At 42.8% G+C, this 27,894-nt stretch overlaps 1 protein-coding gene across 4 annotated transcripts in view; it reads left to right on the top strand.

Annotated features, from left to right (window-relative positions):
* Positions 1-25,775, top strand: part of DCUN1D1 (defective in cullin neddylation 1 domain containing 1) — a 41,327-nt gene extending 15,552 nt beyond the window's left edge. For all 4 annotated transcript variants that reach the window (XM_033959592.1, XM_033959591.1, XM_033959594.1 and 1 more), the window contains exons 3-7: positions 6,554-6,722; positions 9,332-9,462; positions 11,015-11,097; positions 13,556-13,652; positions 21,299-25,775. In XM_033959592.1, coding sequence (XP_033815483.1) covers positions 6,554-6,722; positions 9,332-9,462; positions 11,015-11,097; positions 13,556-13,652; positions 21,299-21,378 — 560 coding nt within the window. In that variant the 3' untranslated portion in view covers positions 21,379-25,775. The remainder of the gene's footprint in view (positions 1-6,553; positions 6,723-9,331; positions 9,463-11,014; positions 11,098-13,555; positions 13,653-21,298) is intronic.
* Positions 25,776-27,894: the final 2,119 nt, after the last annotated feature.

The following is a 27,894-nucleotide window of genomic DNA, read 5'->3' as shown; positions in this document are numbered from 1 at the left end:
TGCCCGTTAGCTCCATACCCAATATTTCTCCTTCTATCAAACCCTCCACATCACCATACCACATCTCTCCCTCCATTCCCTCTACCACCATGCCCAACATTCCTCTCTCTTGCATCCCTTTCCATCTGTTCCACTGTTCCCTCTCTACCACTATATCCAACATTTCTTCCTCTCATGTCTCTCTTCCCCATGTATCTCTACTGCACTCCTCCCCACCACTATGTCCAACAATTTTCCTCTTTCTTCCTTTCCCCATGTGCACCATCTCTTTCTCTCACTCACACACCCATGTCTAACAATTCTCCATTTCTATTCCTTCTCCACCTCAGCATCTCTTTCCCTGCCTTCTCCCTCCCTGCCTTCTTCCCTTCTGTATCCAAAGTTCATGCCCCCTCCCCCCCTCCTTTTTTCATTCCATCCTTTGTCCCAAGTTCATGCTCCCTTCCTTCCTTCCATGTCCCAATTTGCCCATCTCCCTCCCTCCATCCCTTATGTGTCTCAAGTTTGTGCCCACCTCCCACGGGTCTGTACCTGTGTTCTAGCTGTCACTAAGATGTCCAAGTAAGCCTCCTTCCTTCCTTCCAGCGACACTTGTTTCTTCACAAACCCACAGGCAGCTGACCTGGAAGCTTTCCCGACGGAGGAGGCCTACTTGAATGTCTGAGCCAGGAGACAGGTACACTGTGGGAACCCCACAAGAGGTGCTTCCTTCCTTGTGGGAGCCCCATGACGGACCCCATGGGATCAATGCAGAGCCATGGGGATCCCCGAGGGATTTCCATTGGCCCCATCCCTACAGGAAGTATTTTGAGGGGACCATGGTCTCCTTGGTCCCCCCTCCCCCCATTCAGACACCTATGGTTGCAGGCCAGGATGGATTGGCCTATTGAGGATTGGAGGAAAGGTTCCTATAGGTTATTTTCAGCCTGCAGGCATAGTTTGCCCACCTGAATGGAAGAAGATCAAGGAAGTGAACATTTTAAGTTTTTTGGAAGTGAACAGGTAGAGTAAGATGCAACAAGAGTTAGAATATGCATGGCTTAGTGAAGGTTTATGAGGAGTGGTGTGATCACAGGATGTCCAAAGGCAGTTGAAATAGTTGCAGTAGAAAGTTATAAAGTGAGATGTGACAGACAGCATGACTGCAAGGGAGATAAAAATGGAGAAGCTGGGTTGGAATTGGGTCATTGGAACAAGTGAATTTAGAAGTAGAGAAGATGGACAAGTTCCTCAATCTTTGATTTCAGAGAAGGAAGTGGGGGAGGTGAGGAGAAGGCAGGTAGAGAATTCAAGATTAAATCTGTTAACCTTTTTATGGAAGAAGTCAGCCATTATCAGGGTAGAGAGGAGATCATCAGTGTGGCAAAGGGATGGCTAAGCAAAGGCATTTGTGAGACACAAGCAGACTTGATAGTAGACAAAAATGAATTTGAATTTGAATATAGAAAGTTGGTATGGGAATGAGAGTGTTGCTAGAGATGTTCTGCAGTACGAATGCAGGAAAGTAGGAAACAAACTCTTGAGGTGAAGTAAGGGGAGGGTTTGGGTAAGATTATTTAGTGGTGAAGAAAATAGTGTAACAAGAAACTTTTAGCTGACGGCACACTAAATTCAGTGCCCCAGCCAGAAGGCACCCGGACATCGATGCGATGATGTCACGCACGAGCGTGATGTCATGGTGTCGACGTCCGCGAATGCGTGGAGACCCATCTGGCCGCGACCCTGCCGATGGAGGGTTCCGGGAGATGTGGGGAGAAGAGGAGAGACCCCGGCCAAGAGAGTCATCTGCGACGGCTGACTTCCTACAGGACGAGACACGTCCTGTAGGCAGGCAGCTGGCGTGGACGATGACTCCTCGCTAGTGTGTCGCCGCACACCAGAAATCTCAGGAGGCAAGAGTCCTAAAAGTTTTGGTGATTAAATGGATGAAACTTTAGGGGGAGAGTGGCAGTGTATAATTATCACAGTTAATCAATCACTCTTCCCCTAAGGTCTCATCTTAATTCAATGATTGCGAAAGCCTGAGAGAAAGCTAGGAGAAAAGCCTAGCTTAATGTCTAGTCACTTGGGCCTCAATTTTCTAAACCTACCCGGCATTTTAACGATTGATGCTAAACTAGTTCTAACGGTTTAGCGTCAAAGTATTTTACTTACTGATGCACATCATGGCTCACCGCAGTCTTTTCCATGCTTTGTAACAGCCTCTAACTCTGCTATGCAAATGTAGTACAACGAGATCATTAATATTAAAACAAGTATTCCTGGTGATGCCTTAACATTGCCTAGTGATGCACTAAATGAAATGCTGACCTTTAATGAGCCTAAAATACCGACAGGTCTAGAGGTGCCTGTAGTGCAGGAGTGTCAAACTCAATCACATAAGGGGCCAAAATCTAAAACGCAGGCGAAGCCAAGGGCCAAATATTTTATTAAGATACTTTGGGCTCCTTTTACTAAGGTGCGTTGGGGCTTTAACGTGCGGAATAGCGCGCGTGCTAGACCTTAACGCCAGCATTGAGCTGGCGTTATTCTAGAAATATATCACGCAGTGTAGCGTGCGGTAATTTCGTGCGTGCGCTAAAAATGCTAGGGCACATTAGTAAAAGGAGCCCTTAGTCTTAGTGAAGTATAGATCCTTCCTCACCCTTAGACACCTGTGACATGGTCAGGCACTTGTATGGAGCGCCCTGCTCCAACTTAGCTTTTATACTGGGACTGGGTCCTTCTGCTTGCAAATGGGTAATGAAGCAGCTTGGTGAGAAGCTTGGAGCGCTGTTGCGTCACTGGGACTGGGGCTGCACAGTCAGGCACTTAGATGCGGCGCAGTCACCACGGGCCACATGAAACAGCCAGGCGGGCCGGATTCGGCCCCTGGGTCTTGTTTGACATGTGTGCTGTAGTGTATTAAAAGCGTGTCTCATGCACATGTGCGCATGTGTCAAAATACACGCTGGCAAGTCTGGGCTGCAGATTCTAGATGGAGATTAAAATAACAGGATGCATTTTTCATATGGGAGGAGGGCCATATATCATCATTATAAAGTAGGTGTGTTAAAGGCGTGTCTCATGTGCGCTCATTAAAAGTGTATGCTGGCAGGTCGGCTGCCGATTGCATAAGACATGGAAATTAAAATTCAGTTTGTCATATTTCTAAAATGGAGAGAGTGCTTGCTATACAGCAGGGAAATTATCATAATTTTAAAAAGATTTGGGGGCCTATCAGACACCTTAAATACCTTGTTATTATATAAGATATAGGTAGGGTGGGATTTGGAAATATGATATTTGCTAATTTGTTTATTATTAATGGATGGGGTGGGTGGAGAGGGATTCCTTTATACTTTAATGATTATAAGTAAGAATGTCAAGTGATTTGTAAAAAAATTTTTGATTGATTATACACTTGTTGTACGATATGAAAATGAATAAAGATTAAAAAAATAAATAAATTGGGGGACAGTGCCATCATTTGAAATTGCTTTTGCAACACAAGCACCTTACAGCTATCAGTACATATGACATGCTACAATAAAGCACACCTATGATTGATGCTCATGAGTAACTACGATGTAGGTTTTCCTGGTGCATGTGCGCATTTGTGCCTCGAACCATTAACTATTCTGCACATGTGTTGATTACTTTCTCCTACGACTGATCAGATGGGATTATCACAGACCTCGGTGAACCTCATTTACATGCAAAGTTGTTTGAACATGGCTCATTGTTTTCAAATCGGACAATATACCAGCACCACAGCAACCCACAAAATTTTAATAGTGATTTTAGAGCATCGAGGCCTTAGAAAATTATGGCAGATAAAGACCACATGGCTTATACAGTATGCTCAGGCAATTACCATGCCAGTAATTTGGGTGCTGGAGTAAAAATGGAAGTAAAATGTAGGCAAAGAGCTGTGAGGGAAAAGCAAAATAGTTAAAGTAAGAATGACACGGTGACAGAATTTATCACCATTCCTGTCCCCGCAGATAACAGCGGGAAACCATCCCCATGTCATTCTTTACAGGGAAATACTTTTAAAACCAATAGAAGAAAATATTTTTTCACTCAGAGAATAGTTAACATCCGCAACGAGTTGCCAGAGGATGTGGTAAGAGCGGTTAATATAACTGATTTAAAAAAAGGTTTGGACAAGTTCCTGGAGGAAAAGTCCATAGTCTGTTATTGGGAAAGACATGGATTGCCCTGGATCGGTAGCATGGAATGGTTGGGCTTTGGCCAGGTTATTAGGGACCTGGATTGGCCACCGTGAGAATGGGCTACTGGGCTTGATGAACCTTTGGTCTGACCCAGTAAGGCTATTCTTATGTTCTCATGTTTAAGGAGAGAGGGAAGATTCATCAGAGTATGAATGGGCCAGGCACTGACCCTCAGGCCTTGCATTGAAGAATGCTAGTGTAGAAGGACTGAGGTTGAGATAGACACTAAAGAATGACACAGGATGGTTTCCACGGTTATCCGTGGGGACAGAGACAGTGATAAATTTTGTCACTGTGTCATTCTCTAAGTTAAAGCTGTAAAAATAAGAGAAGGGGCATCTGGGACAAGGAAGAAGGAAAGTCCAGAATTGGAAATTAACTAGGGAGAAGTAGGGGAGCTTATGAGTGGATCAATAGATGGACCAATAAGGTTTAGCAGATAAACCTAGGTGGATAGATAGGTTGAGAGTTGCTTTGATGGCCAGGATTGGGGATATCTCAAGTTGATAGTGTATGGGGGTAGAAAGGGATTTTGGATTTAGCTCACATCTTTTCCAGGAATAACTTAAAGCAAGTTACATTCAGGAGCAGGTATTTTGGGGTCTCTAGAGGGCTTGCAATCTGTTTGTTTCTGGAGACCCTGGAGGGTTAAGTGGCTCATTCAAGACCACAGGGAAGCAGGAGGATGGAGGTGGTATGGCAGGAGTGGTGATGGATGGATATGAGGGCGAGAAATCCTTTAAAATTGAGAGCAGCGGACAAGGCAGCAGTAGAGAAGGATGACAGTGTGCACAGCATTTAGAATGCTTTGCAGTGGGGATTAAAATTTGACAGTCTGAGCTTTGCCATATGATGCAAACAAAATAAGAAATAGTGCTGAGCTAAGGTACTTGAGTTGTTTTGTTGACAAGTTGAATTTCTTTTGCTTCTTTTATGGTTCTGTTTTTATACTCTGAGGAGTTCAGGGTGGCAGAAGCCAAAGGCCCCCAAAATTGCAATTTTCTTGGCTGGTGTAGCTCAGAAAAGAATGCAGACATAGCTCAAATCACCCCAATACCAGGCCTGTCATCATAGGAGTGTGAGATGTTAGAGCTGAAGCCCTGATGAGCTGTGACATTTAGGTTTGCCCACAGCTGAAACAGCAGGGAAGAAGCACTCTTTAGTATCTTTCAGCAATACTGTTTCTGTATTTGCCTGATTATAGGGCTTTGGGTTGTTTTTCCCCCCTCCATTTTTTGTTCTAAAAATGGATATTTGCTTTATAATTGCATGTCTCCAAATTTCTTTTTCCCTTTCTAACAACGAGTGAAATTAGAGCATACCTAATCCTGCTAAATACAGTAATTGGTAATCTTAGAAATCAACCTCTGTTTTGCATATGGTGCCTGTTTCCTTTTAAATTCCTGTCCACAATTGTCAGCTGTTTCAACCAATAATTTTTGTCTTCCATTTGGAGTTTCCTAGAGTGGTGGGCTGTTCATTTAAATCACATGATGGGCTTCAAACTGGCTGTATATTTTTATCCAAAAGTCTTATAGTTGTTATTACCAGAAATGATATTCTGCTTCTTTAGCAGGACTCGTGTGAGTGATTAATATTTTCTGTCCTTACAGCTAGTATGACTTGTGTATCCCAGAAATCTGTAACTATAAGCCTCTCCCTAGCATAACAGCTAATCTCTCCTTGTTAGGTGGGTCCCCATTATATGCAGAGTTCAGATCTGTAAGACTATTAAGTTGTAACAAGAAAGTTTATGAAAGAAGGAGGGAATTTTCAAACTAGCTTCTGTTTCAACCATTCTGGTCCTTCCTACCCACAGACACTGTTCTTACGTTTCAAAGGAATAATAGATGTTTTGCCTATTAAAACTGCCCACAGCTAAACAGAACCCATAGCCTTTGCACATGTTTGGGTTGTTTTTTTGTTTTTGTTTTGGGGTGTTTTTTGGGGTGGTTGGTTTTTTTTTTGCAGGCAGATTTTTCCTGGAGCACAAGGTGCAGAGGTTTGAAAATTCAGTATAAACTCATTGTTTTCCCAATCCTGCCTAAGAATTATCTTCCTCAGTATGGCTAGAAGTCAGGAACACTAAACCTCCGTTTAGCTGTATTGAATGAGGGCAGTTGCCAGACAATTTATTTACCCGGGTAAACAGTGACACTCAGGGTGATTTCAATACTAAATTGTGCTCGAGAAATGTTATAAATTCATCCTCGCCAGTGACTGCCATTGGAGTCCATGTATCTAAAGTGACAAAACTACAGCACTCCCTTGTGTCTGATTTTTGTTTTGAAGTTGTGTGTGTGTATTCGTTTTCATTTATATTTTGTTTTCCATAGATCCTCAAGATGAAAATAAAATTGGTATAGATGGTATTCAGCAATTCTGTGATGATTTGGCACTTGACCCAGCCAGTATTAGTGTACTAATCATTGCATGGAAATTCAGGGCAGCAACACAATGTGAATTCTCAAAGCAAGAGTTCCTGGATGGAATGACAGAACTGGGGTAAGAGGAAATCTGAACTTTGTAAGAAGTGGTAAAGCAGTGCAGTTTATAGGTGATGTGACTGATGGAGGCATGTAGGGGCTTCTCAAGCTCGTATTTATAATTTTTAAAGGCCGGGGCTTCCCAATTCATACGGCAAGCATGAGGCCTCATTTTATTAGGTCTTTTTCTCATTTTTTTGTCTGTGGGGAAAAGGCCTCCAGTGATAATGTCTGAGCATTTTTTGTTTAGTTTTCTTTTTTAAGTAATACACATCTGTAAAGAAACAAGTAATTTTCAGAAAGATATTCTTAAGTTCAAATGTTTCATACAGATGAATTCCACTCATGAAGGAAAATACTGAGGGTGGTGCTCCATTTAAAAAAAGAAAAAAAAAGTACACAAAAAACCACTTTTCTTCTTATAAGCTGGAGTCTTCAGGGCATTCCTGGCATAGAAGACCATTTAGCTATTTCTACTAATGAAAGGTCACTTTGGGCAGCCAAAAAACCTAGAGACTTGAAGAAAGCACAGATGGTTTATTAGCATACATATGCGACTCCTGAGCTCCAAGCTGGCTTCAGAAGTGCCGAAACCCGGGAGTTACAGAGATATTTATTCATTCTTCTGGCTAAACAACTGAATTCTAGAAAAAATTGTTCACGTGTTACTTTTCTTAACAATCATTGGTGCTAAGCTCACACTAGCAGGTCATTAGCAGGTCACTTATCTAGGCCCTGCAGTCTTTCTGTTACATGTCGTTTATGCTGAGATAGCCATAAGAAGCTAAAACGCCCTGCTACAACACCTAGTGCAGGCAGGCTAGAACATCAGATAAGTTAGGTCTGCAGCTAAACATAATTCAACATTTTATTAAAGAGAAAACTTAGTTCAACACTTAGGAAAACCAGTCCCAGACTCCTTCACTAATAGACTGGGTCCTTGGAGACTTTATCAAGGTTTGTTTGTTTTTTCCCTCATAGTCACAAGAGTGGGTGAACACATTGGATGTTCACATTGGATGTGAACATATTGGATGAAGCTATACATTTCTTGGGCGTTCACTGTTGCAAGGCTCTTCCCAATGGATTTTCCTAGATGTTAGAAAATAAATCTGATCAGAGTAGGACAGAAGTCATCGGTGACCATTGCAAACACCAGTGGCTGGATGTGAACCATTCTTACACTTTTCTGCTTCACATTTTAGAGCTTCTATTTTGATGTTAGGGTCATTCTGACAATTGAACACATTTTTATTTTCCTTTTAATTTCTTAGTTTATTGGCCATCTTGATTTCTTTTCACTAGTAAAAGAGTGAACTATCAGTGCAGAATCTGTGTGTTGGGGGGAGGGGATGATATGTAATATACTAATCAATAGATAGATAGAATAAACTTTTATTTATATTGACTGAAGTAGCAGTTCAACAAATTACACATAACTGGAAGAATTGTGATAGATTGAATTATAACTTTTGGTGGAATTCAGTTTGCCTTATATATAAGATGGAGCGTACATTTGCAACACAAAAAGGATATATTGATAAGTTCAAGAAGATTTGGGGACCGTTAACAGATTTTTGTAATGATTGATATAATTTTTCCCATAATAAGATAATGGTTAAAGGAGGGGAGGGAAGGGTGGGTTTTATTCGCTTTATCAAAAAATATAAATAAATTATTATAATAGTTGTTATATTATATGCAAATAACAAAATAAGGGGAGGGAAAGGGATTCAGAATTAAATAATAATTGATAAATCATTATATTTTATATGATGTCTAAAATTATAATAAGGATAATATAAGATATGTTGTATACAAATATGTTATGAAAATATCAAGTGTATTTTTGAGATAATTGTATGAAAGGTTATAACACACTTGTTATATGAAAAAAAAAATCAATAAAAAATGTTAACCAGAATAGATAGATAGAATTTAGCCTTTGATGTTTCTTTCCAAGAGGAAATCTTTAAATCCAGCAAGATTCAATTTTTTGGGGAGCAGTTTACTTACCTATGTGTCTTCCATTTGGTCCTATGGACTAGTCGGATCCTTTGATATTGTTTGACTTATATTCATTGCAAGTGCCTGTTCCACATGGCTATTGTTCCTTTTTGTAGCGCACTATCTTGATGGGGAAGAAAGTTATTTTACTTAATTGGCTTTCTCAGAGTCCTCCTTCCCTCTTTCAATGGCGGATGCAAATGCTCACCTTGCTTAATTTGGAACAACTACAATTTCAGCATTTAGACTCTCCTCTGGGCTGTCAATTTAAGAGCACTTGGTGAGCTTTTGGGGCAACATTGATCCCTAGAGTGCGTAGTTGTCTCTTGTTTGAATAGGTAGATGGATATATATGGTCCCAGGCACTCCTCTTTTGGTTGTAGTTTCTGTTTGGCTAGGGGTAGAGGGTTGGGGGGGGGGGGGAAGGGTGGTCTTTGGGGATTACATGATTTTGAATTTTGAGCATGTATATCTTACACTTTTTGTTTGGACTGTTCATTTGATCGGCATTGTGAAGTTGCTGTCTGTAACGATGTTGATTTACAGTTGCTCAATAAAAATGATTTAAATATAAATCCAGCAAGAAACAGATGAATTTATATGCGTGTTTGTTTTGAATAGATGTGATAGCATAGAAAAGCTAAAAGCCCAGCTCCCTAAGATGGAACAAGAGTTAAAAGAACCAGGAAGATTTAAAGATTTTTACCAGTTTACCTTCAACTTTGCAAAAAATCCAGGGCAAAAAGGTTTAGGTATGTATTCCTGCAAATATTGCGCATGCAAAATTGCTGTGTAATAAGCTGTTTCTGATTGTATGTTTTATATCTCTGCAGAGTAGTTTGGCCTCACTTAAACTAGGGAGCTGCAAATTCCCATTCTCCAACCAATATTTAAATTCTCTAATATTTTCTCTTTAATACCATTCCCAAACCTCTTACCAACTCATGCTCCTGTAGTAAGGATGTAAAGTTAATGAATGTGTCCTTTACTAAGCAGTGGTAGAGGTTTCCTATGAGCGTTAGAGCAGCGTCAGAGCATTTAGCGCCCCGGGCGCAGTAAAATGGGGCCTTAATGTTTAAAAGTGATTAGAATTATGGATGATTTGAAAACCATGCCGGAATGATGATTAGCTTTGATGATTAGTGTTCCCGTCTTCAAATTTGTAGGCGGCACATACAAACAATACAAAATGAATATTTTATGTAAACCATATCTTTTTTTTTTTTTTTTTAAGTATAAAATAAATTGTGCATTAATAAAAAGCTGTTTCTGGTCTCTCATATTTCAGAAATATTTTCTTCTAAATTCCCATGGGTTCTATCCAGTACCACTTCAGTGGAAAGTGACTAAATATACAGTGGGAGTCAATTAATAAATAAATAGTCCACAAATAAATCATATTTTATAAATATTTGTGCAGTGCTCAGACTCGCAACCAAGTTGCGTTCAATATATAGTGAACAAAACAGAGATTGCCCAATAGGACCATCATAGCACTCACTGTCCAACTGCCACTTAAGCAGTCACCAAGATTAGATAAATTCTTAACAGAAAAGCTGATGACTTATCTAAATAATCATGGCTGGTTAGTGTAGGTCCCGTTAACTGGGCAACCCATATGCAACCTCAAATAGACAGAACTCAAGCCAACCCCCTGACTCGAATTTCGCGTTCTCTTGCTTCCTCCGGAGGGGAAACCAAATAACCCAAATGTTCAGTGGCAAGTGGCCATATTGCCATTATTTACCCTGATAGAAAATAAGTTAGGGCCTAACCTCACAGGATGAGGGGTCACTAAGCAGAAATACATCGTAGTAGTCCCTGGCTCTGGCCTTGGAGGATTGCTTTTAGTGACTAACCCAGAGAGATGTGAAGGAGTCAGGTGGAGGAGTAGGAAAAAAAAAAAAAAGAAAGACAGTTCATGTGACATAGACACAACTTAAGAGAGTATTTTCCCTTCCCCTAACTCAGGGGTAGGCAATTCCGGTCCTCGAGAGCCGGAGCTAGGTCAGGTTTTCAGGATATCCACAATGAATAAGTATGAGATGGATTTGCATGCACTGCCTTCTTGAGATGCAAATCTATCTCATGCATATTTATTTTGGCTATCCTGAAAACCTGACCTGGCTCCGGCTCTCGAGGACCGGAATTGCCTACCCCCTGCCCTAACTTGTACATGTTTAGATTTGATTTGTAAAAGTTGTTTTGATCATTTTGTGACTTTGGAGGGGTGTGTGTGAAGAGATTCAGGTCCATTTTTCCTTTTCTGTCTTCATATTTATGTGATATGTTTTAAATTTGCAGATTTAGAAATGGCCATCGCCTACTGGAACTTAGTATTAAATGGGAGATTCAAATTCTTAGACTTATGGAATACATTTTTGTTGGTAAGTTGAAGCTATCTAACTGCACTGTTCAATGTACTTATTTACATTTTGTCAGGTTTTCATTCATTATGCTGTATACCGCCTTGGGTGAATCTCTTCATAAAAGGCAGTTAATAAATACCAGGAAATATGTTTTCCCCCATTACATCTCTGTATTACTGATTTGAGATCACGTTAGGGGTATTTTGGACTTTTAACATGTCCAGAAGCCTGACTCATCCTATAACCATGGTTGTCAGGGCCTTTTGCCTTCTCCTGTTGCCCACCCTGACTGGGCCAGGATTTCAACTACTAATAATCATTTTTTTCTAGCACTACTAGATGTATTCAGGGCTGTACACATTATATGCAGGTGCTTTTCCCTACTGGCTCACAATCTGTTGAAACATTTTTTTGATTTTCCAAAAAGACAGGAAACCTATCAAACCGTAGGCAATAGTAAGGAATCCAGTAAATTAACAAGCCCCCCAGCCCCCCCCCCAATTCCCACAGACCCAATCCACCTCCCCAACTCAACACAAAAATTGAAGGAACAAAGAACAAAACAATTCCAGAGGACTTTGACTCTTATAGTCCCCTGAAAGAAGAGGTCCCGACATCCCTTCCCCACCAAAAAAATATATATACGCCCCTGGTGTCCTGTAACACCAAACCATCCAAGCCTAAGGCGCTCGTAGAAGGGGTTCAAGATGCTACCCCGGATTGTATATAAGGGTTCTAAATTTGAAGAACCAGTTTTTTACATTTAAACCTAAAACAAGCTGCCCTGCGCTCTAGTAACAACGGAGCATGCAAGTGGTTTCTCCAGGCCCAATAAGATGGCGAGGCGCTACTCACCCAGACCGAAAGGATCACTTTTTTTCTAGTGGACTCACAATCTAAAGTGTTTTGTACTCGGGGCAATGAAAGGTTAAGTGACTTGCCCAAGGTCACAAGGACCTGCAATAGGACTGAGCCCAGTTCTCCAGGGTCTCAACCATTAAGTAGGTACTCCACTCCAGGATGACACTAGCTTAAGCTTTTCTGACCTGCTGTTCCTATATGTTTATAGATCAGTTGTATGAACCTTAGGAATTTATGGAGCACTACAGAGTTCAAATAGCAAATGCTTAGCCTAAAACTATCTTTGAGGAAGAGAGAACGCATTGCTCTTATCAAGTATTGCCAAGTGCCTTTATATGGTGACTGTGCTGTATACTGTAAAATCTATACAAAATCTCAATGAGGGAACACTACAAATTGAGTAAGAGAGGAAGAAAAAGAGTCTTACTGGCAGCACATCATCCAGGTGCCCATCCTCAGCTTAAAAACAAAGTAGCGTTTATTTAAAAAAATTTCTGGATGTTTGGGAGCCTTTAACAAAATGTTGTAATGAGTAAAAACCTTTTTTCCCTTTAATTGTGTATGTCCAAAGTTGGGGGAAGGGTAGATTTTGGTTTTTGTATGATTATAAGGAATGTTAAGAAGGGAATTTATTGTATGCATTTATGTGAGTTAAAAATTGTTATAGAATGGGAGGGAGGGGGGAGATAAGTTTTAAAATGGATTACTGGAGAATATTAAGTGTTGTATTTAAGTTAAAATGTTATTATTTGTTGTCACACTTATTATAAGTTTTAAAAATGAATAAATATTTTTTTTTAAAAACCTACCAAATTAGCGAATGTTTATGGACCTACTACAGTAGTTAATGAAAAAGTCGACTCTGCAGATAGAGGGTATTGCTACCTTTATTCTGCAATTACACCTTATGAATGTACAACGCAAGTGTTGAGATGAGCATCAGCAGTAAATATGAGAGAATCTCTAGCCTAACCATGGAAATGAGGTTTATTCCTAGCATGGTATAGACAGAGGTTTTTTTGCTGTGCAATTTGAATAGAATATACAGAGCTAACCCATATGGATGTATCCCGCCAGATTTAGTGAATTGGGCCAGGAAAGAGCGTGGAATCAGAAGGAGCAGGCTGTAGAGGGAGGTTAATGAAATACCAGGCTGCTGGATCTGCTTTCTTGTTGGTCAGGTCTGAATAGGCTGGGCTGAAGAGGGGAAAGAGAGGCATTGAGGCAAGAAGAGCAGAGACTCAAAGACAGAATGGGTAGAGGGACTCTTTTGGGCGTGGGAAAGTAGGGTCTGGGAGTTGAGGGATGGGGCTTAGTGGTGGAAGGACAAGTCAGTGATTGGGTCAGTAGAGACGATGGTTGGTATTGGCTGCATTGAGGTGTTTTTACTAAAGTGAACCAAATACTAGGAAGTTGTCTTTTATTCAGACTAGTACGGCACTTTAAAGCTGTTTTGCATAACTGGTTTGACATGTGATTACATGGCGATGTCTACAGTGTGAGGTGAGGCAAGAAGAGAAAGAGAGAACGTTCAGTATATTTTAATTTCTTAAGGAGCTCGTGATTTAACATTTACTTAGCTAAGTAATACAGTGTGCTTTTCCCTACCTCCTAGGAACATCATAAACGATCAATACCCAAGGATACGTGGAACCTTCTTTTAGACTTCAGTGCAATGATAGCAGATGATATGTCTAACTATGATGAGGAAGGTGGGTTTTTACTCCAATTAATTTGCTATAATTTTTCTGATTTCTTCGTGCAAGTGATCTTATGTGCTTTACTCCAGAATACCCGTAACACATTTCTGTATTTTTTTCAATCTAATTTCAATAACAATCTAAAGAGAAGATATTAAGTTGAAAAGATCCATTCTGAAACTATCCTACATTTCAGACAATGTCTCTTCTCAGTGGTAAGAAATGCTAAGAATTTTGATAGATGTTTCTGCTCCCAAAGCGCATGGGATTGATCAGATTGCTAAAAAAAAACCAAAAAAACCAACAAAACTTACTCTGTAACGAGATGGACATATGAGATTATAAGTACTGTGTTGGATCAGTCGCGCGGTCCATCCAGTTTCACATCTAGTTTCTGTTAGTTCTGGTCCTGGAAATACCTAGCATATCCTAGTAGGAAGTCTGTTCGCTGGGGTGGACATCAATGGGAACTCCACTAATATGGAACACGAGGATGTTACTGGCCAGACTTTACAATAGATATCCTGCAAACAACAGGATGGTTGGATAGGCGGGAGTGAGCTTGGACGGCAACTTCAGCATTTGGAACCTAGGACTATACCAGGTGGACTTTACAGTCTATGACCCAGAAATATCAAAGAGACAAGTTAATCAAATCATGTATTACTTATGGATGGACCGTTCAGGTCTTTATCCCAGGACAAGCAGGCAGCATATTCTTAACACATGGGTGACGTCACCGACGGAGCCCTCGGTACGGACCTTTTTAACTAGAAGTTTCTAGTTGGCCGCACCGCGCGTGCGCGAGTGCCTTCCCGCCCGACGGAGGAGTGCGTGGTCCCCAGTTTCTTCGTTTCCGCGGAGCGAAGAAGACGCGTGTATTTTTTCAACGGCCGTTGAAATCACTTTTTGCCTTCCCGCTCGCGCTTTTGTTCTAAATTTTTCTCCGAGTCGGCGATGGATTCCTCACCTTCAACGGCGGTACCACAAAAATCGGCACCGTCAAGCTCGACACCGACCGACCCCGCATCGGCGCCACTGGCGCCAGGTAAGCCGGCTAAGAAGCCTTCCTCTTCCCTCGAGCGCCCTCCTGCTACGGTGGCGACACCGTCCCTACCGGCATCGCACCGGTCCCGTAAACGCTCCGCCCCGATATCGGTGAGTGCCTCGTCATCGGCCTCCTCATCGCCGGGGCGTGGAGCGGCATCCAAGGAACCGAAGAAAAAGAAAGCGGTTCCGATGCCACCCCTAGATGACCGTATCTCGGCCATTCTACAAACTCAGCTTCAGGAGCAGTTGAAGAAACAACTTGAACAACTGCTACCCTCTATCCTGGCACCGCTCCTTCCGGTACCAGACCGGCCCGAGCCCCGCACCGAGCCCCCGGTGTTCACTCCTTCGGTACCGGTAAACACCTCGATGCCGATCCTTTCGGCCCAACAACTTCATGATGATCCTGTGGTTCATTCTCAACCCACAGTGGATCCTCCTCGGCACCAGGCGGTACGGCACTCTTCTCGGGACCGAGAACGACGCCGATCGTCCTCCCCTGGTACCGTTTCGGTGCGCTCTGGTAAATCTTTGTCCAAGACTCGCCACACCGCACCCTCCACCCCGGTGTCCCGACATGCACCAGAGGTCAGGGATCCTGATTTATGGGAGGAGACTCCTCTCGATACCGAGGAGGATCCCTCCTCATCTGATGAGGAACCATCGGCACCTGATGCCACCTCTAAACCTGAACAGTCCTCTTTCTCTAAATTTCTGAGGGAAATGTCTGCTGCTCTGTCCCTTCCCCTGGAATCTGACTCCAAAAAGTCCCAAGCCTTTTTAGAAGCCTTAGACTTTGAGCAACCTCCTAAGGAGTTCCTCAAACTTCCCGTGCATGACATCCTACGGGAGACATTCTACAAAAACTTGGAAAATCCCCTCACGGTACCGGGAGCTCCCCGTAAACTGGACAACCTTTACCGTGTCATCCCTATTCCTGGATTCGACAAATCTCAATTGCCCCATGAGTCCCTTCTGGTGGAATCCACCTTAAAAAAGACTCAGGGCTCCAGTGTCTATGCCTCTACCCCTCCTGGCAGAGAAGGTAAGACCATGGACAAGTTTGGCAAGAGGCTTTACCAAAATGCCATGCTTGCCAACAGGGCAAACAACTATTCCTTCCATTTTTCCTTCTATCTCAAACACTTGGTCCAACAGCTGTCTGCCCTCCAGAAGTACCTACCTGAGCGCAAGGTCCCGCTATTCCAACAGCACATCTCTGGCCTTCTCCAAATGCGCAAGTATATGGTCCGCTCGATATACGACTCCTTCGAGCTCACCTCTCGGGCCTCTGCCATGGCTGTAGCCATGCGTCGCTTGGCCTGGCTCAGAGTCTCCGACCTGGACATCAACCACCAGGACCGTCTGGCCAACGCCCCCTGTCTCGGGGATGAGCTTTTTGGAGAGTCACTGGATTCCACCACCCAGAAACTCTCTGCCCATGAGACCAGGTGGGACACCCTGATCAAGCCGAAAAAGAAGGCACCGCCTACCCGACCTTATCGGCCACAAACATCTTATCAACGGAGGTTCTCAGCCAGGCCACTCAATCCGCCTCCCCAGCAATCTAGGCGGCCCCGTCAACAGCAACATCACGCTCAGGCTCGATCTCAGGCCTCTCAACCCTCTAAGCCTCCTCAGCCTACTAAACAAACTCAGCCCTTTTGACTCTTCTCTCCAGGGCATAGCCAGTCATCCACCTTTGCTACCTCTTCCACAACCCATCGGAGGTCGTCTCACCATTTTCTCCAGCCGTTGGGAAATCATTACATCGGACCAGTGGGTCCTCAACATCATCCGCCACGGCTACTCTCTCAACTTCCAGACTCTACCTCCGGACAACCTTCCCGTAGAGTCTGCTTCAAACTCATCTCAAACCCCCCTCCTCCTGAGGGAGGTTCAATCCCTCCTCCTTCTCAATGCCATCGAAGAAGTACCTCCAGATCAAAGGGGGCAGGGATTCTACTCCCGCTACTTCCTGGTACCCAAAAAGACGGGAGACCTCCGTCCCATCCTCGATCTCAGGGACCTCAACAAGTGTCTGGTCAAGGAGAAGTTCAGAATGCTCTCCCTTGCCACGCTCTACCCTCTTCTTTCTCAACACGACTGGCTATGTTCCCTGGACCTCAAAGAGGCCTACACTCACATCTCCATCAATCAAAATTCTCGCCGCTACCTGCGGTTCCAGGTACTGCACCATCACTATCAGTACAAGGTGCTACCGTTCGGCCTCGCTTCCTCACCCAGGGTCTTCACCAAGTGCCTTATAGTGGTAGCGGCCTTCCTCAGGTCTCACAACCTCCAGGTGTTCCCCTATTTGGACGATTGGTTGGTGAAAGCACCTACGTCTCAACTTGTGCTACAGGCTACTCATCACACCATCTCTCTCCTCCACCTCCTGGGGTTCGAGATCAACTACCCCAAGTCGCATCTGCTTCCCACCCAGCGACTTCAATTCATTGGAGCAGTTCTGGACACCACACTAATGAGGGCTTTTCTCCCCTCCGATCGTCAGCGGACCCTGCTCCACCTCTGTCGTCAGGTGCTCATACATCCCTCCATTCCTGCCCGGCAGATGATGGTCCTCCTGGGTCACATGGCCTCGACGGTGCATGTCCTTCCTCTGGCTCGTCTCCACCTTCGCACGCCTCAGTGGACTCTCGCCAACCAGTGGTCACAGACTACGGATCCTCTTTCTCATCCCATCTCTGTGACATCATCTCTTCAGCGATCTCTCCAATGGTGGTTGAACTCCTCAAATCTTTCCAGGGGTCTACTTTTTCATCTACCCCCTCACTCTATGATCATCACCACGGATGCGTCCCCCTATGCGTGGGGAGCTCACCTAGGAGATCTACGCACCCAGGGACTTTGGACCCCACAGGAGCGTCGTCATCACATCAATTTCCTGGAACTCAGAGCCATGTTCTACGCCCTCAAGGCGTTCCAGCATCTCCTCTGCCCTCAAGTCCTCCTCCTCTGCACGGACAATCAAGTCGCCATGTTCTACATAAACAAGCAAGGCGGCACCGGATCTCGCCCCCTCTGTCTGGAGGCTCTGCGCATCTGGACCTGGGCCACGGACCGCAATCTCTTTCTCAGAGCGGTCTATATCCAGGGCGAGCAGAACTCTCTGGCCGACAATCTCAGTCGCATCCTTCAACCCCACGAGTGGACGTTGGACCCCCCGACTCTGCTCTCCGTCTTTGCTCGATGGGGCACTCCGCAGGTGGACCTCTTTGCAGCCCCTCACAATCATCAGCTGCCCCTATTCTGCTCCAGACTCTTCTCTCCTCACCGTCTGGCCCCGGATGCATTCCTGCTCGATTGGAGGGATCGGTTCCTGTATGCCTTCCCTCCACTTCCTCTGATGTTGCGGACCTTGTCCAAACTCCGCAAAGACCACGCCACCATGATTCTTATCGCACCTCGGTGGCCTCGCCAACACTGGTTCTCACTCCTGCTCCAGCTCAGCTCCAGAGAACCCATTCTACTTCCTGTGTTTCCTACTCTACTTACGCAACAGCATCAGTCTCTGCTACATCCCAATCTGTCTTCGCTCCACCTGACAGCTTGGTTTCTCTCGGGCTGACCTCTCCGGAGAATCTATCTCAACCGGTCCGCCTCATTTTGGACGCTTCCAGGAAACCGGCCACTCTCCAATGTTACCATCAGAAGTGGACCAGATTTTCCTCCTGGTGTCTCCGGCATCACCAAGAACCCACCTCCTTAGCGGTGGAAACTGTCTTGGAATATTTGCTCTCACTGTCCAACGCTGGCCTCAAAACTACCTCCATCAGAGTCCACCTCAGTGCCATCACTGCGTTTCATGAGCCTATTCTCGGAAAACCCCTCACGGCTCATCCTCTGGTTTCCAGATTCATGAGAGGACTCTTCAACATCAAACCGCCTCTCAAGCCTCCTCCTGTCGTCTGGGACCTGAATGTGGTTCTCTCAGCTCTCATGAAACCTCCGTTTGAGCCTCTTGCCACAACTTCTCTCAGGCTTCTTACCTGGAAGGTGCTTTTCCTAATTGCCATCACCTCTGCCAGGAGAGTTAGCGAACTGCATGCACTGGTTGCCGACCCACCTTTCACTGTTTTTCACCCTGACAAGGTTGTTCTGCGTACCCACCCTAAATTCCTTCCCAAGGTGGTCTCAGCTTTTCACCTCAACCAGTCCATTGTGCTACCCGTCTTCTTCCCTAAGCCTCACTCGCATCCTGGGGAACAGGCGTTGCACACGCTGGATTGTAAGCGTGCCCTTGCTTACTATCTTGATCGTACCAGAGCTCACCGAACAGCCCCTCAGCTCTTTTTGTCTTTCGACCCCAACCGTTTGGGTCGTCCTGTCTCCAAACGGACACTTTCAAATTGGCTTGCTGCCTGTATTGCTTTCTGCTACGCTCGGGCCGGTCTCTCACTGGAAGGAACTGTCACGGCCCACAGAGTCCGAGCTATGGCTGCTTCCGTGGCTTTCCTCCGCTCCACGCCCATCGAGGAAATCTGCAAGGCGGCCACTTGGTCCTCAGTTCACACGTTCACTACTCACTACTGTCTGGATGCATTCTCCAGACGGGATGGACACTTCGGCCAATCTGTGTTACAAAATTTATTTTCCTAATGGCCAACCATCCCCCCTCCCTCTTTGTTAGCTTGGAGGTCACCCATGTGTTAAGAATATGCTGCCTGCTTGTCCTGGGATAAAGCACAGTTACTTACCGTAACAGGTGTTATCCAGGGACAGCAGGCAGATATTCTTAAGTCCCACCCACCTCCCCGGGTTGGCTTCTTAGCTGGCTTATACTAACTGGGGACCACGCACTCCTCCGTCGGGCGGGAAGGCACTCGCGCACGCGCGGTGCGGCCAACTAGAAACTTCTAGTTAAAAAGGTCCGTACCGAGGGCTCCGTCGGTGACGTCACCCATGTGTTAAGAATATCTGCCTGCTGTCCCTGGATAACACCTGTTACGGTAAGTAACTGTGCTTTATCTGCCGTCATTTACTATGTTCACTCTCAAAAGGAAGAATAGTAATACCTTAGTCTGGTTAATGGGCCTGTCCTCCAGAAACCTAGCCAAACCCTTTTTAAAGTCAGCAATATTATTAGCCAAAACAGTCTCCCATATTAAATTCCACCAATTAATTGTGCGTTGACTGAAAAAATGCTTTCTTAAATTTTGTTTTAAAATACCGTTAGTATCATAGGGTGTTCTGTAGTCCTAGTGTTTGAAAGGGTAAATAACTGTCTTCATGTTAGGTTTGTATAACCCCCAATATATCCCCAAATCATGGTTCAGAGCGAAAGTACAATCTGCATCAACAGACTGGGATATTTTCTAATGAATTAGAATCAATTTTCTAAATAAGTAAGACTTCAGCATTTTCTAAACTAGAAGGTAATAAGAATTTCCAGCGATAGGGAATTCCAGGTCTGTACATAAATGAAAGGCAAATGTTGGAAGAATGAATTTAGAATACTCCCCTGACGCAGTGCTTATGAATCCTATTGCTACGTCGGCGGCGTGCTCCCTTTGTAGTAGAATCATAGTATGGAGATAAGTGAAGAATGACTATTTGAATGAAGAATTTACAAAGTATATATTTTGAATAAAGTTGTCGTAAAATATACATATATTATGAAATGGACTAAGGAAGTGAAGTGGGAATGGTTTGATGGTCTTACAAAAATGGACTATACAAATTGATATGTTGCAAACAAACTAGGAGAAGATACAATTCTATAGAGAGAGGAATTGTTCAGTTTTTGAATAGTGCAGAGATATTTAATAGACTTGAGCTGGTAGGTTGCGTAGTATAGGCACCCATGAGATAGAGTCAGAGAGTTAATTGTCGGTAGAGTATATGCATTCGAAGAGGTAGGTCTTTAACTTCTTAAGAAACGAGGTAGTTTAGTTCGGATCTGAGGGTTGTTGAGCGACTGTTCCATGCCCACATATATTGGTGCAAGAGCATGGAGCTAAAAATGCATTTGTACTTGAGTTTTTTTGTTGAGGGGAGGTTCAGCTGGAGGTTAGCGAGATTTCTGGACGAAGATGACTATGTCGAGGAGAATAAGTGGTGCGTCAGAACTTCCGTTGAGTATGTGGAACATTATGCAGGAAATTTTGAAATATAGATAATGAAAAATATGATTTGGCCAAATACAAATACAGAATATGAATAATGGGCATTGAGCTTTAACATAACATATAATAAAAAGGGAGATCAAGTGCTTATTTCAGTAGGATTTAGCACAGTAGAGCCCTGGATTATTATTCGTGTTTGAACTTAAATCACTATTTGGGGCCGAATTGAATCGAATAGAAATACTCAGTGTAGCCCTATTTTTCTGGTTGCAGTACTCTGTGAAGTAATATGCAGAATTATGCAAAAATGATGTCATAGTTTCTAGGCCCATGTGTATGAAGAGAACAAATTTGGTCTCAGAAGCTTACATTATCATTATTTGTTAATATTGGTCTTCTAAAATGTTTTGCAAACCTGTAACTTTTATCTTTTTTTTCTCTCTCATAAAATTTGCTCTAAAACATTAGTGATCATTGGCCTTATTCTCTGTGTTCTCTCTCTTTTTTTTTTTTTTTTAGGAGCATGGCCCGTTCTTATTGATGACTTTGTGGAATTTGCACGCCCTCAAATTGCAGGGACAAAAAGTACAACAGTGTAGCACTAAAGAACCTTCTAGAATGTACATAGCCTGTACAAATAAATACTACAGAAAATTGCAGAGTCGATATCTACTGACTGGACTGAACTGAAGATCAATCCTCACAATGAGTGTTGAGGCAAACCTTAAGGATACATCTTTCGCCATCTCATGTTTCACTCTTCTAATGGTGGTTTGGGCTTCTCTTTGCCACTTATATTCCAGCATTGTGGATTTCATCTTATCTCTGTGGATCATCCCAGTTTTACTCTGCCCTGAGCTTTTAGAAGCCTTGTGACAATAATTTTGAAGGGTTTTTTTCCACACAAGGCTCAGTTCTGTCTTCATCCGCCAACAGTTGTTCAGCATTCATTTAGTACAGATGAGTATCAACATCTTTGGAACTCCTTAAATATATGCTTTGGTTAGTTTCAGAAACTGTGTTGGTAGCACTTCCTGAAAGATTGATATTTGTTCTAGTTCTGATCATTTTTTTAATTATTATTTTGGTAAATTATACTGGTATTGTCAAAATGTGGTTTGAGTACCTAATTAAAGCTGCAGAAAATGCCCTTGAACATTAGAATAACTAGATGCTTATCTAAACTGGTTTCCGCATTTATATATACAATAAATCCCGTATATTTGATTATTTTTTTTGGCCTGAAATGAACTCCACAGGAAAAAAAAAAATGTACCTAATAAGATCTGCAATGAAGTTGGATTTATTAGTGCATGGTGTGGAGAGCAATAATTCTTAAAATTTATTATCTGTCTTCAGCTTGTGGAATATTCTATTTTCTTCTGAGTGGGAGAGGCTACTGATTTTTCTCCTGTTCCTCAGAGCTTGTAGCTTAATTGGAAATCATTTCTGTCAGGTTATGGTACATGATCCTCATTTCCCTGCAATTTTAACCCCTTCCCAATTCATCCCAGCTGTAGGAGCAACAGTCCTTATTCAAGGGCCCTAGGCTTCAGATAGCTTTTGAAATGAAGCTAATGTGGACCTTGTGTCTGGCTTTTCAGTGTCACTGTTGAGTGAGGGCAAGACTTGCCCTCACCCCATTCTACCTTGTCTTGAATTCTGCCTGCACAGTATCCCCAGCCAGCTTGGCCCAGGAATCAAATCCAGGCCTTCCACATGGCGGCACCTAGCCCTATCCTGTGGAATCTAAGACTTAAGAAGTCATTTGAATTTGGTGAAAAAGAAAATATATAAGTAGGTGGGATGTCTCCTCTGTGCTTAATTTTGAAATGGGTGTGATAGACCATAAACATTATATCTGTACAATAAGTAGGTTCTGCCATTATGTACAAAACATACATTTCTCAGTAATTGCCCCATTGCTGGAGTTTTGACTTAGCTATAAATGACTACAGTTGCCAAATATTGATTTTGAAAATGAAGGAATTTTTTCGTATTGCAAATACCGATTAGATGCAAAGCAACTCCAAATAGCCAAGTATCAAGAACCCCCATAGAACTGTACTTCTGCTTCAGGGTGACCCATTGACAGAAAATGGCATGTAACTCATGAACTAAGCAGCCAACAGCAGCAGCAAGCGAATGCAATCAAAACATGCTTTCTGTTTTCAAGATTTTATGTAACACTGCTACAGTCCAGCTAACACGAAGAGAATCATTTTGTTCGTTACTAATCAAATGGGCGCTTAACTTGTTTTTATCTTTACTCAGGTTGCTTTCCGAGAGCTGGACTTGGTGGCCAGGCACAGTGGTTTGTGCTGAAGTGAGATACGGTTCATATCGGAATTGGTGTCAGTGAAGTTTGTTACATAAGATCTTGAAGCAGGGAATATAATTATTGAATCAGGATGTGTTTTAAATGCTATACTTAATGTGATTAAAATACTGCACTTTTTAATTGATCGAGAAGTTTTGTAGAAATATACTCCATTTGCGTTGCATGGAGGAATTTCTAAGCTGTGCAGAAATTGAGAATACATATTCAAAAAGTCTCCTTTACAGCATCCGCATTACTGGGCATCTCAAATGGGCGAAGTGAATGACTTGTCATTCACAAGATTGGAGCATGGACTAAGTTTCTATTGCTTTTGCCACATTTGTGCTACTGTGACTGACGGTGAGGCCTGAAGCAAAGCTTTTAAAACGGGATGGGATTTCCTGTTTGCCATGATTCTTTATATCACATAGTACATGGATTAAGAATTGTAGTTAAGGTGACCTGCCCTCAATTGGTGGAAGCGGTGCATGAATCAGCCGTCAGTTTCATGATCCTAGCAGTAATGACCTTAGTTATAAACACAGTAGGGCTTAGACAGGGGGTGGGTAAGCAGAGTGGGCAGACTTGATGGGCTGTAGCCCTTTTTTGCCGTCATCTTCTATGTTTCTATGTTTAGTTGTCTCTGTGTTGACTGGATTGTTGTTTGGCTGCATAGATCATCATTACTCATCTTTGGACATCAAACATTATTATTGGCAGTAATCTTAAGACTCCAGATACTGAAAAGAATTGAGAATTAGGTGCCCCACTGGCAAATTCACTCTTAGCACTCCTTTATCTAGGTCCCCATGGTTCATTCACCATCACCTACTGTAGCTATATATAGCCCCCCGTGAGATTTTACAGGAAGCTAACCATGCTAAACTCTTATCCATGTAGGCAAAGGCCAAGAAATCCTTTGGTATTAGTGGAATAGAACAATTCATGTCTTAATTATACATATGATCTCTTATCAATTTGGAATTTTTTTATGTACTGTGTGACTTTCTCATTTCGTTAGATCTAATTGCAAATGGAACAGGGTACTTGTTGCTTTAAAAGCACCTGCACTAACCACTGGTGATGAGGTATCTTTAACTTATATTTTTTAACACACCAACCGGAAACTGTGGGCAACGTTTAATTTAGCTGCAGGGATGTACGTGAAGAATTCTGCCCCCTCCCTGGCATCCTTGCCGGTACCATTATATAGAACTTGTGCTTACACATAAGCAGCGGGGGAATGTTGCTCGTGAAGTTAGTGTCTTTTTTTTTTGGCAACGTTGAACACTATCGACGCAGGGAGGAGCATCTCATCACACCTGGCTTGGATCGACTCGGCTCTGTTGAAGTATTAGGTCATGTCTTTGGGAATCTACCTGTGACTTTACCATATGTTGCTAAAACGACAAAAACGAGCCAATGGGGGGAGTGAAGAGAAGCAGTAGGAGGAGCCTGTGGAACTCTAATTGGCACCAATCTTGTTTTAAAGCGTATTTTTAAATCGGACATATGGACTAGCCAAATTATGAGCAGCTGCTATGCTCTGCTGCCAAAATATTTTTTTTTCCATGAAATGCTGTCTGCTTTGTTAAAACTAGCAGTAAATTTCAACAGAGGTACTACACAGATGAGAGAAAAACGCTTTAAAATGAAATATTGCACCGGTGAACAAAGCTGTACCTTTGCACATCTGTGTACTAAGGCTCTTTTCCTAGCCGTCTCCTCAGCAATCCAGCTTTACAGAAAGAAAATAGGAAAGGTGACAATTTCTACTCAAGCTACTGGAATTGGTTATGCCAAGAGAAAATTTTTTGCTGCTTTCAGTATTCGCTTTTTTTTTTTTTTCCCTGTACATATGAACATGACTTGAACTCTTTGAAGTTATATGTGTGTGCTGTTTTTATTTCTAGGTTTTTAGTACAGTTTTCATTTTTATTTTTTTTTTTTAGATTAATTATTTCAACTACACTGTTGATTAAAAAAAAAAAAAAAGAGGGGTTTGTTTTTTATTCCTTGACAGATTTATCCTTCTTGAATGTCTGGTATTGGCTAATGGGATAATGACATTTTAAAGACTAAAATTGCCATCAGTTTGGTACTAGATACTATAATTACTGTGTAATTATAAAAGTGTTACATGAAGCTTGTGTAGCAGAAATGTTAATACTCATGATGGCAGTTTCAAAATAAAACTGTAAACCTTGCAAAGGTAGAAAACACAGAAGAACAATATAGCTGGATGTGGACTAGTACAAGGCTGAATACCTGCTTACAGATGTTTTGTGTTTGAGCCATCTGCTCTTTTATTTATGTTTTAAGACTTCAAACAAGATTGCATTCAAAGATGACAAGTTCACAAAGTCTAGTAACCTGCCCTCATAAAGGATCTTTTTGTTTTTAGCTGTATAGAAAGCTAAAGCAAAAAGGTCTCTCTCTCTTTTTTTTTTTTGCCAAATATCAAGAAAATGTGGATATAACAAAAGTTGTTTGTGATCTATGTTTTTATACTGGAAAATGTATAAATTAGGAGTGCCCAGATTTAAAATGCTTAAGATTACGATTATGATTGGTATGCAATATCAGTCACCTTGCCTATGTAAGTTCAATTGTAATTTCTTACAAATCCCTCTCATTACCAATAGAGGCAATAAAGTTTTGGTTATATTCCCATGACTAAGTCTTTCTGTCATCTTTAGTGTTTGTGTGTGTGGTGTGTACATATATATTACACATATATGTATACTTACACATACATACATGCAGGAATTATTTTCAGTAATGTTAATTCCATGCACAGTGTGCACACCTAATATAAAAGTTTGCAAATCAATGCCATATTTATACAAGAAGTATCTACAGATCTGTCTGTAATATCTGTAACACAATTACTTTGTTTGTTTTGCAGAAAATAAAATGGCATTTTCATGTAGTAATTGCTGTGCCTGTTTTAAGCCCCCCTTCCCTACTGAATGAAATTTGGACATTGGTAGTTCAGTGGTATAGCAATCTTCTTTCTGTACTGGCAAAATAGAAGACACCACTGTAATGTAATGGAAGGAAGCAGATCTAAATGCACAATAGAAAGAGTAAAGTGACACCAGCAGTAATGGAATGAAGGTTTGAGGCCGGTCCCCAAAGTCCCTCCTTAGAGGGCCGAATCCAGTCGGGTTTTCAGGATTTCCCCAATGAATATGCATTGAAAGCAGTGCATGCACATAGATCACATGCATATTCATTGGGGAAATCCTGAAAACCCAACTGGAATATGGCTCTCGAGGACCGGAGTTCCCTACCCCTGATGTATACCCTAGAGCAGTGGTTCCCAACCCTGTCCTGGAGGAACACCAGGCCAATTGGGTTTTCAGGCTAGCCCTAATGAATATGCATGAAGCAAATTTGCATGCCTATCACTTCCATCATATGCAAATCTCTCTCATGCATATTCATTAGGGCTAGCCTGAAAACCCGATTGGCCTGGTGTTCCTCCAGGACAGGGTTGGGAATCACTGCCCTAGAGCAGTGGTTCCCAACCCTGTCCTGGAGGACCACCAGGCCAATCGGGTTTTCAGGCTAGCCCTAATGAATATGCATGAAGCAAATTTGCATGCCTATCACTTCCATCATATGCAAATCTCTCTCATGCATATTCATTAGGGCTAGCCTGAAAACCCGATTGGCCTGGTGTTCCTCCAGGACAGGGTTGGGAATCACTGCCCTAGAGCAGGAGTAGGGAACTCCGGTCCTCGAGAGCCGTACTCCAGTCGGGTTTTCAGGATTTCCCCAATGAATATGCATTGAAAGCAGTGCATGCACATAGACCTCATGCATATTCATTGGGGAAATCCTGAAAACCCAACTGGATTCAGCCCTCAAGGAGGGACTTTGGGGACCCCTGATCTAGATTGACAGCCTAGTTCAGGGGTGTCCAATGTTGGTCCTCGAGGGCCGCAATCCAGTCGGGTTTTCAGGATTTCCCCAATGAATATGCATTGAAAGCAGTGCATGCAAATAGATCTCATGCATATTCATTGGGGAAATCCTGAAAACCCGACTGGATTGCGGCCCTCGAGGACCGACATTAGACACCCCTGGCCTAGTTGGTAAGATCAAAATGGCAGATCACTTAGGTGGTATGAAAACAACCTTGGGGATGGATGCAGCAGAAGTGTGGCATAGTGGTTAGAGCTCTAGCCTCAGCACCTTGAGGTTGTGGGTTGAAACCTCACACTGTTCCTTGTGACCCTGGGCAAGTCACTTAATCCTTCACGGCCCCAGCTAGACTGTGATCCCACCAGGGCAGATAGGGAAAATGATCTGTAACCTATTCTGAGAATGACACAGGGACAAAGTTTGTCCCTGGCCCCAGGTTCTGCCCTCGTCCCGCATTTAACCATAGGTTTATGCAGAGAGATCACTTATAAGGGACTGATACGAGACACTGTTGCTTACGACTATCGGCAAAATTGGTTCAGGGGTGAAGGAAAGGTAACTTCCAGTTTTGAAGTTGGAGTCAGTTGGTACATTTTTACAGACTCCATCTCCACCCAGAATTGTTTCCAACTTCAACTGCGGCTGGTCATAGCACTGTTTAGTTGCCAAACAGGTAAAAGGCCCTTCACTTCATAGCTTTTCCACCTTAGTATCGACAACTCCCCACTTATCAGCCTTCCTTTTTCCTTCACCCACCTTAGCTTCTGCCATACTTTGCCTCCTTTTCTCACCTGATTGAGCATCTGACTAGAGAATAACACTGGGACAAATTTGTCCCCCATCCCTGCAGGAACTCAGTTTC

Source organism: Geotrypetes seraphini, chromosome 9 (genome assembly GCF_902459505.1).
Source record: "Geotrypetes seraphini chromosome 9, aGeoSer1.1, whole genome shotgun sequence".
NCBI lineage: Eukaryota > Metazoa > Chordata > Amphibia > Gymnophiona > Dermophiidae > Geotrypetes > Geotrypetes seraphini.
Note: the sequence above shows the minus strand (reverse complement) of the source record. Positions and strands in the feature narration are given on the sequence as shown.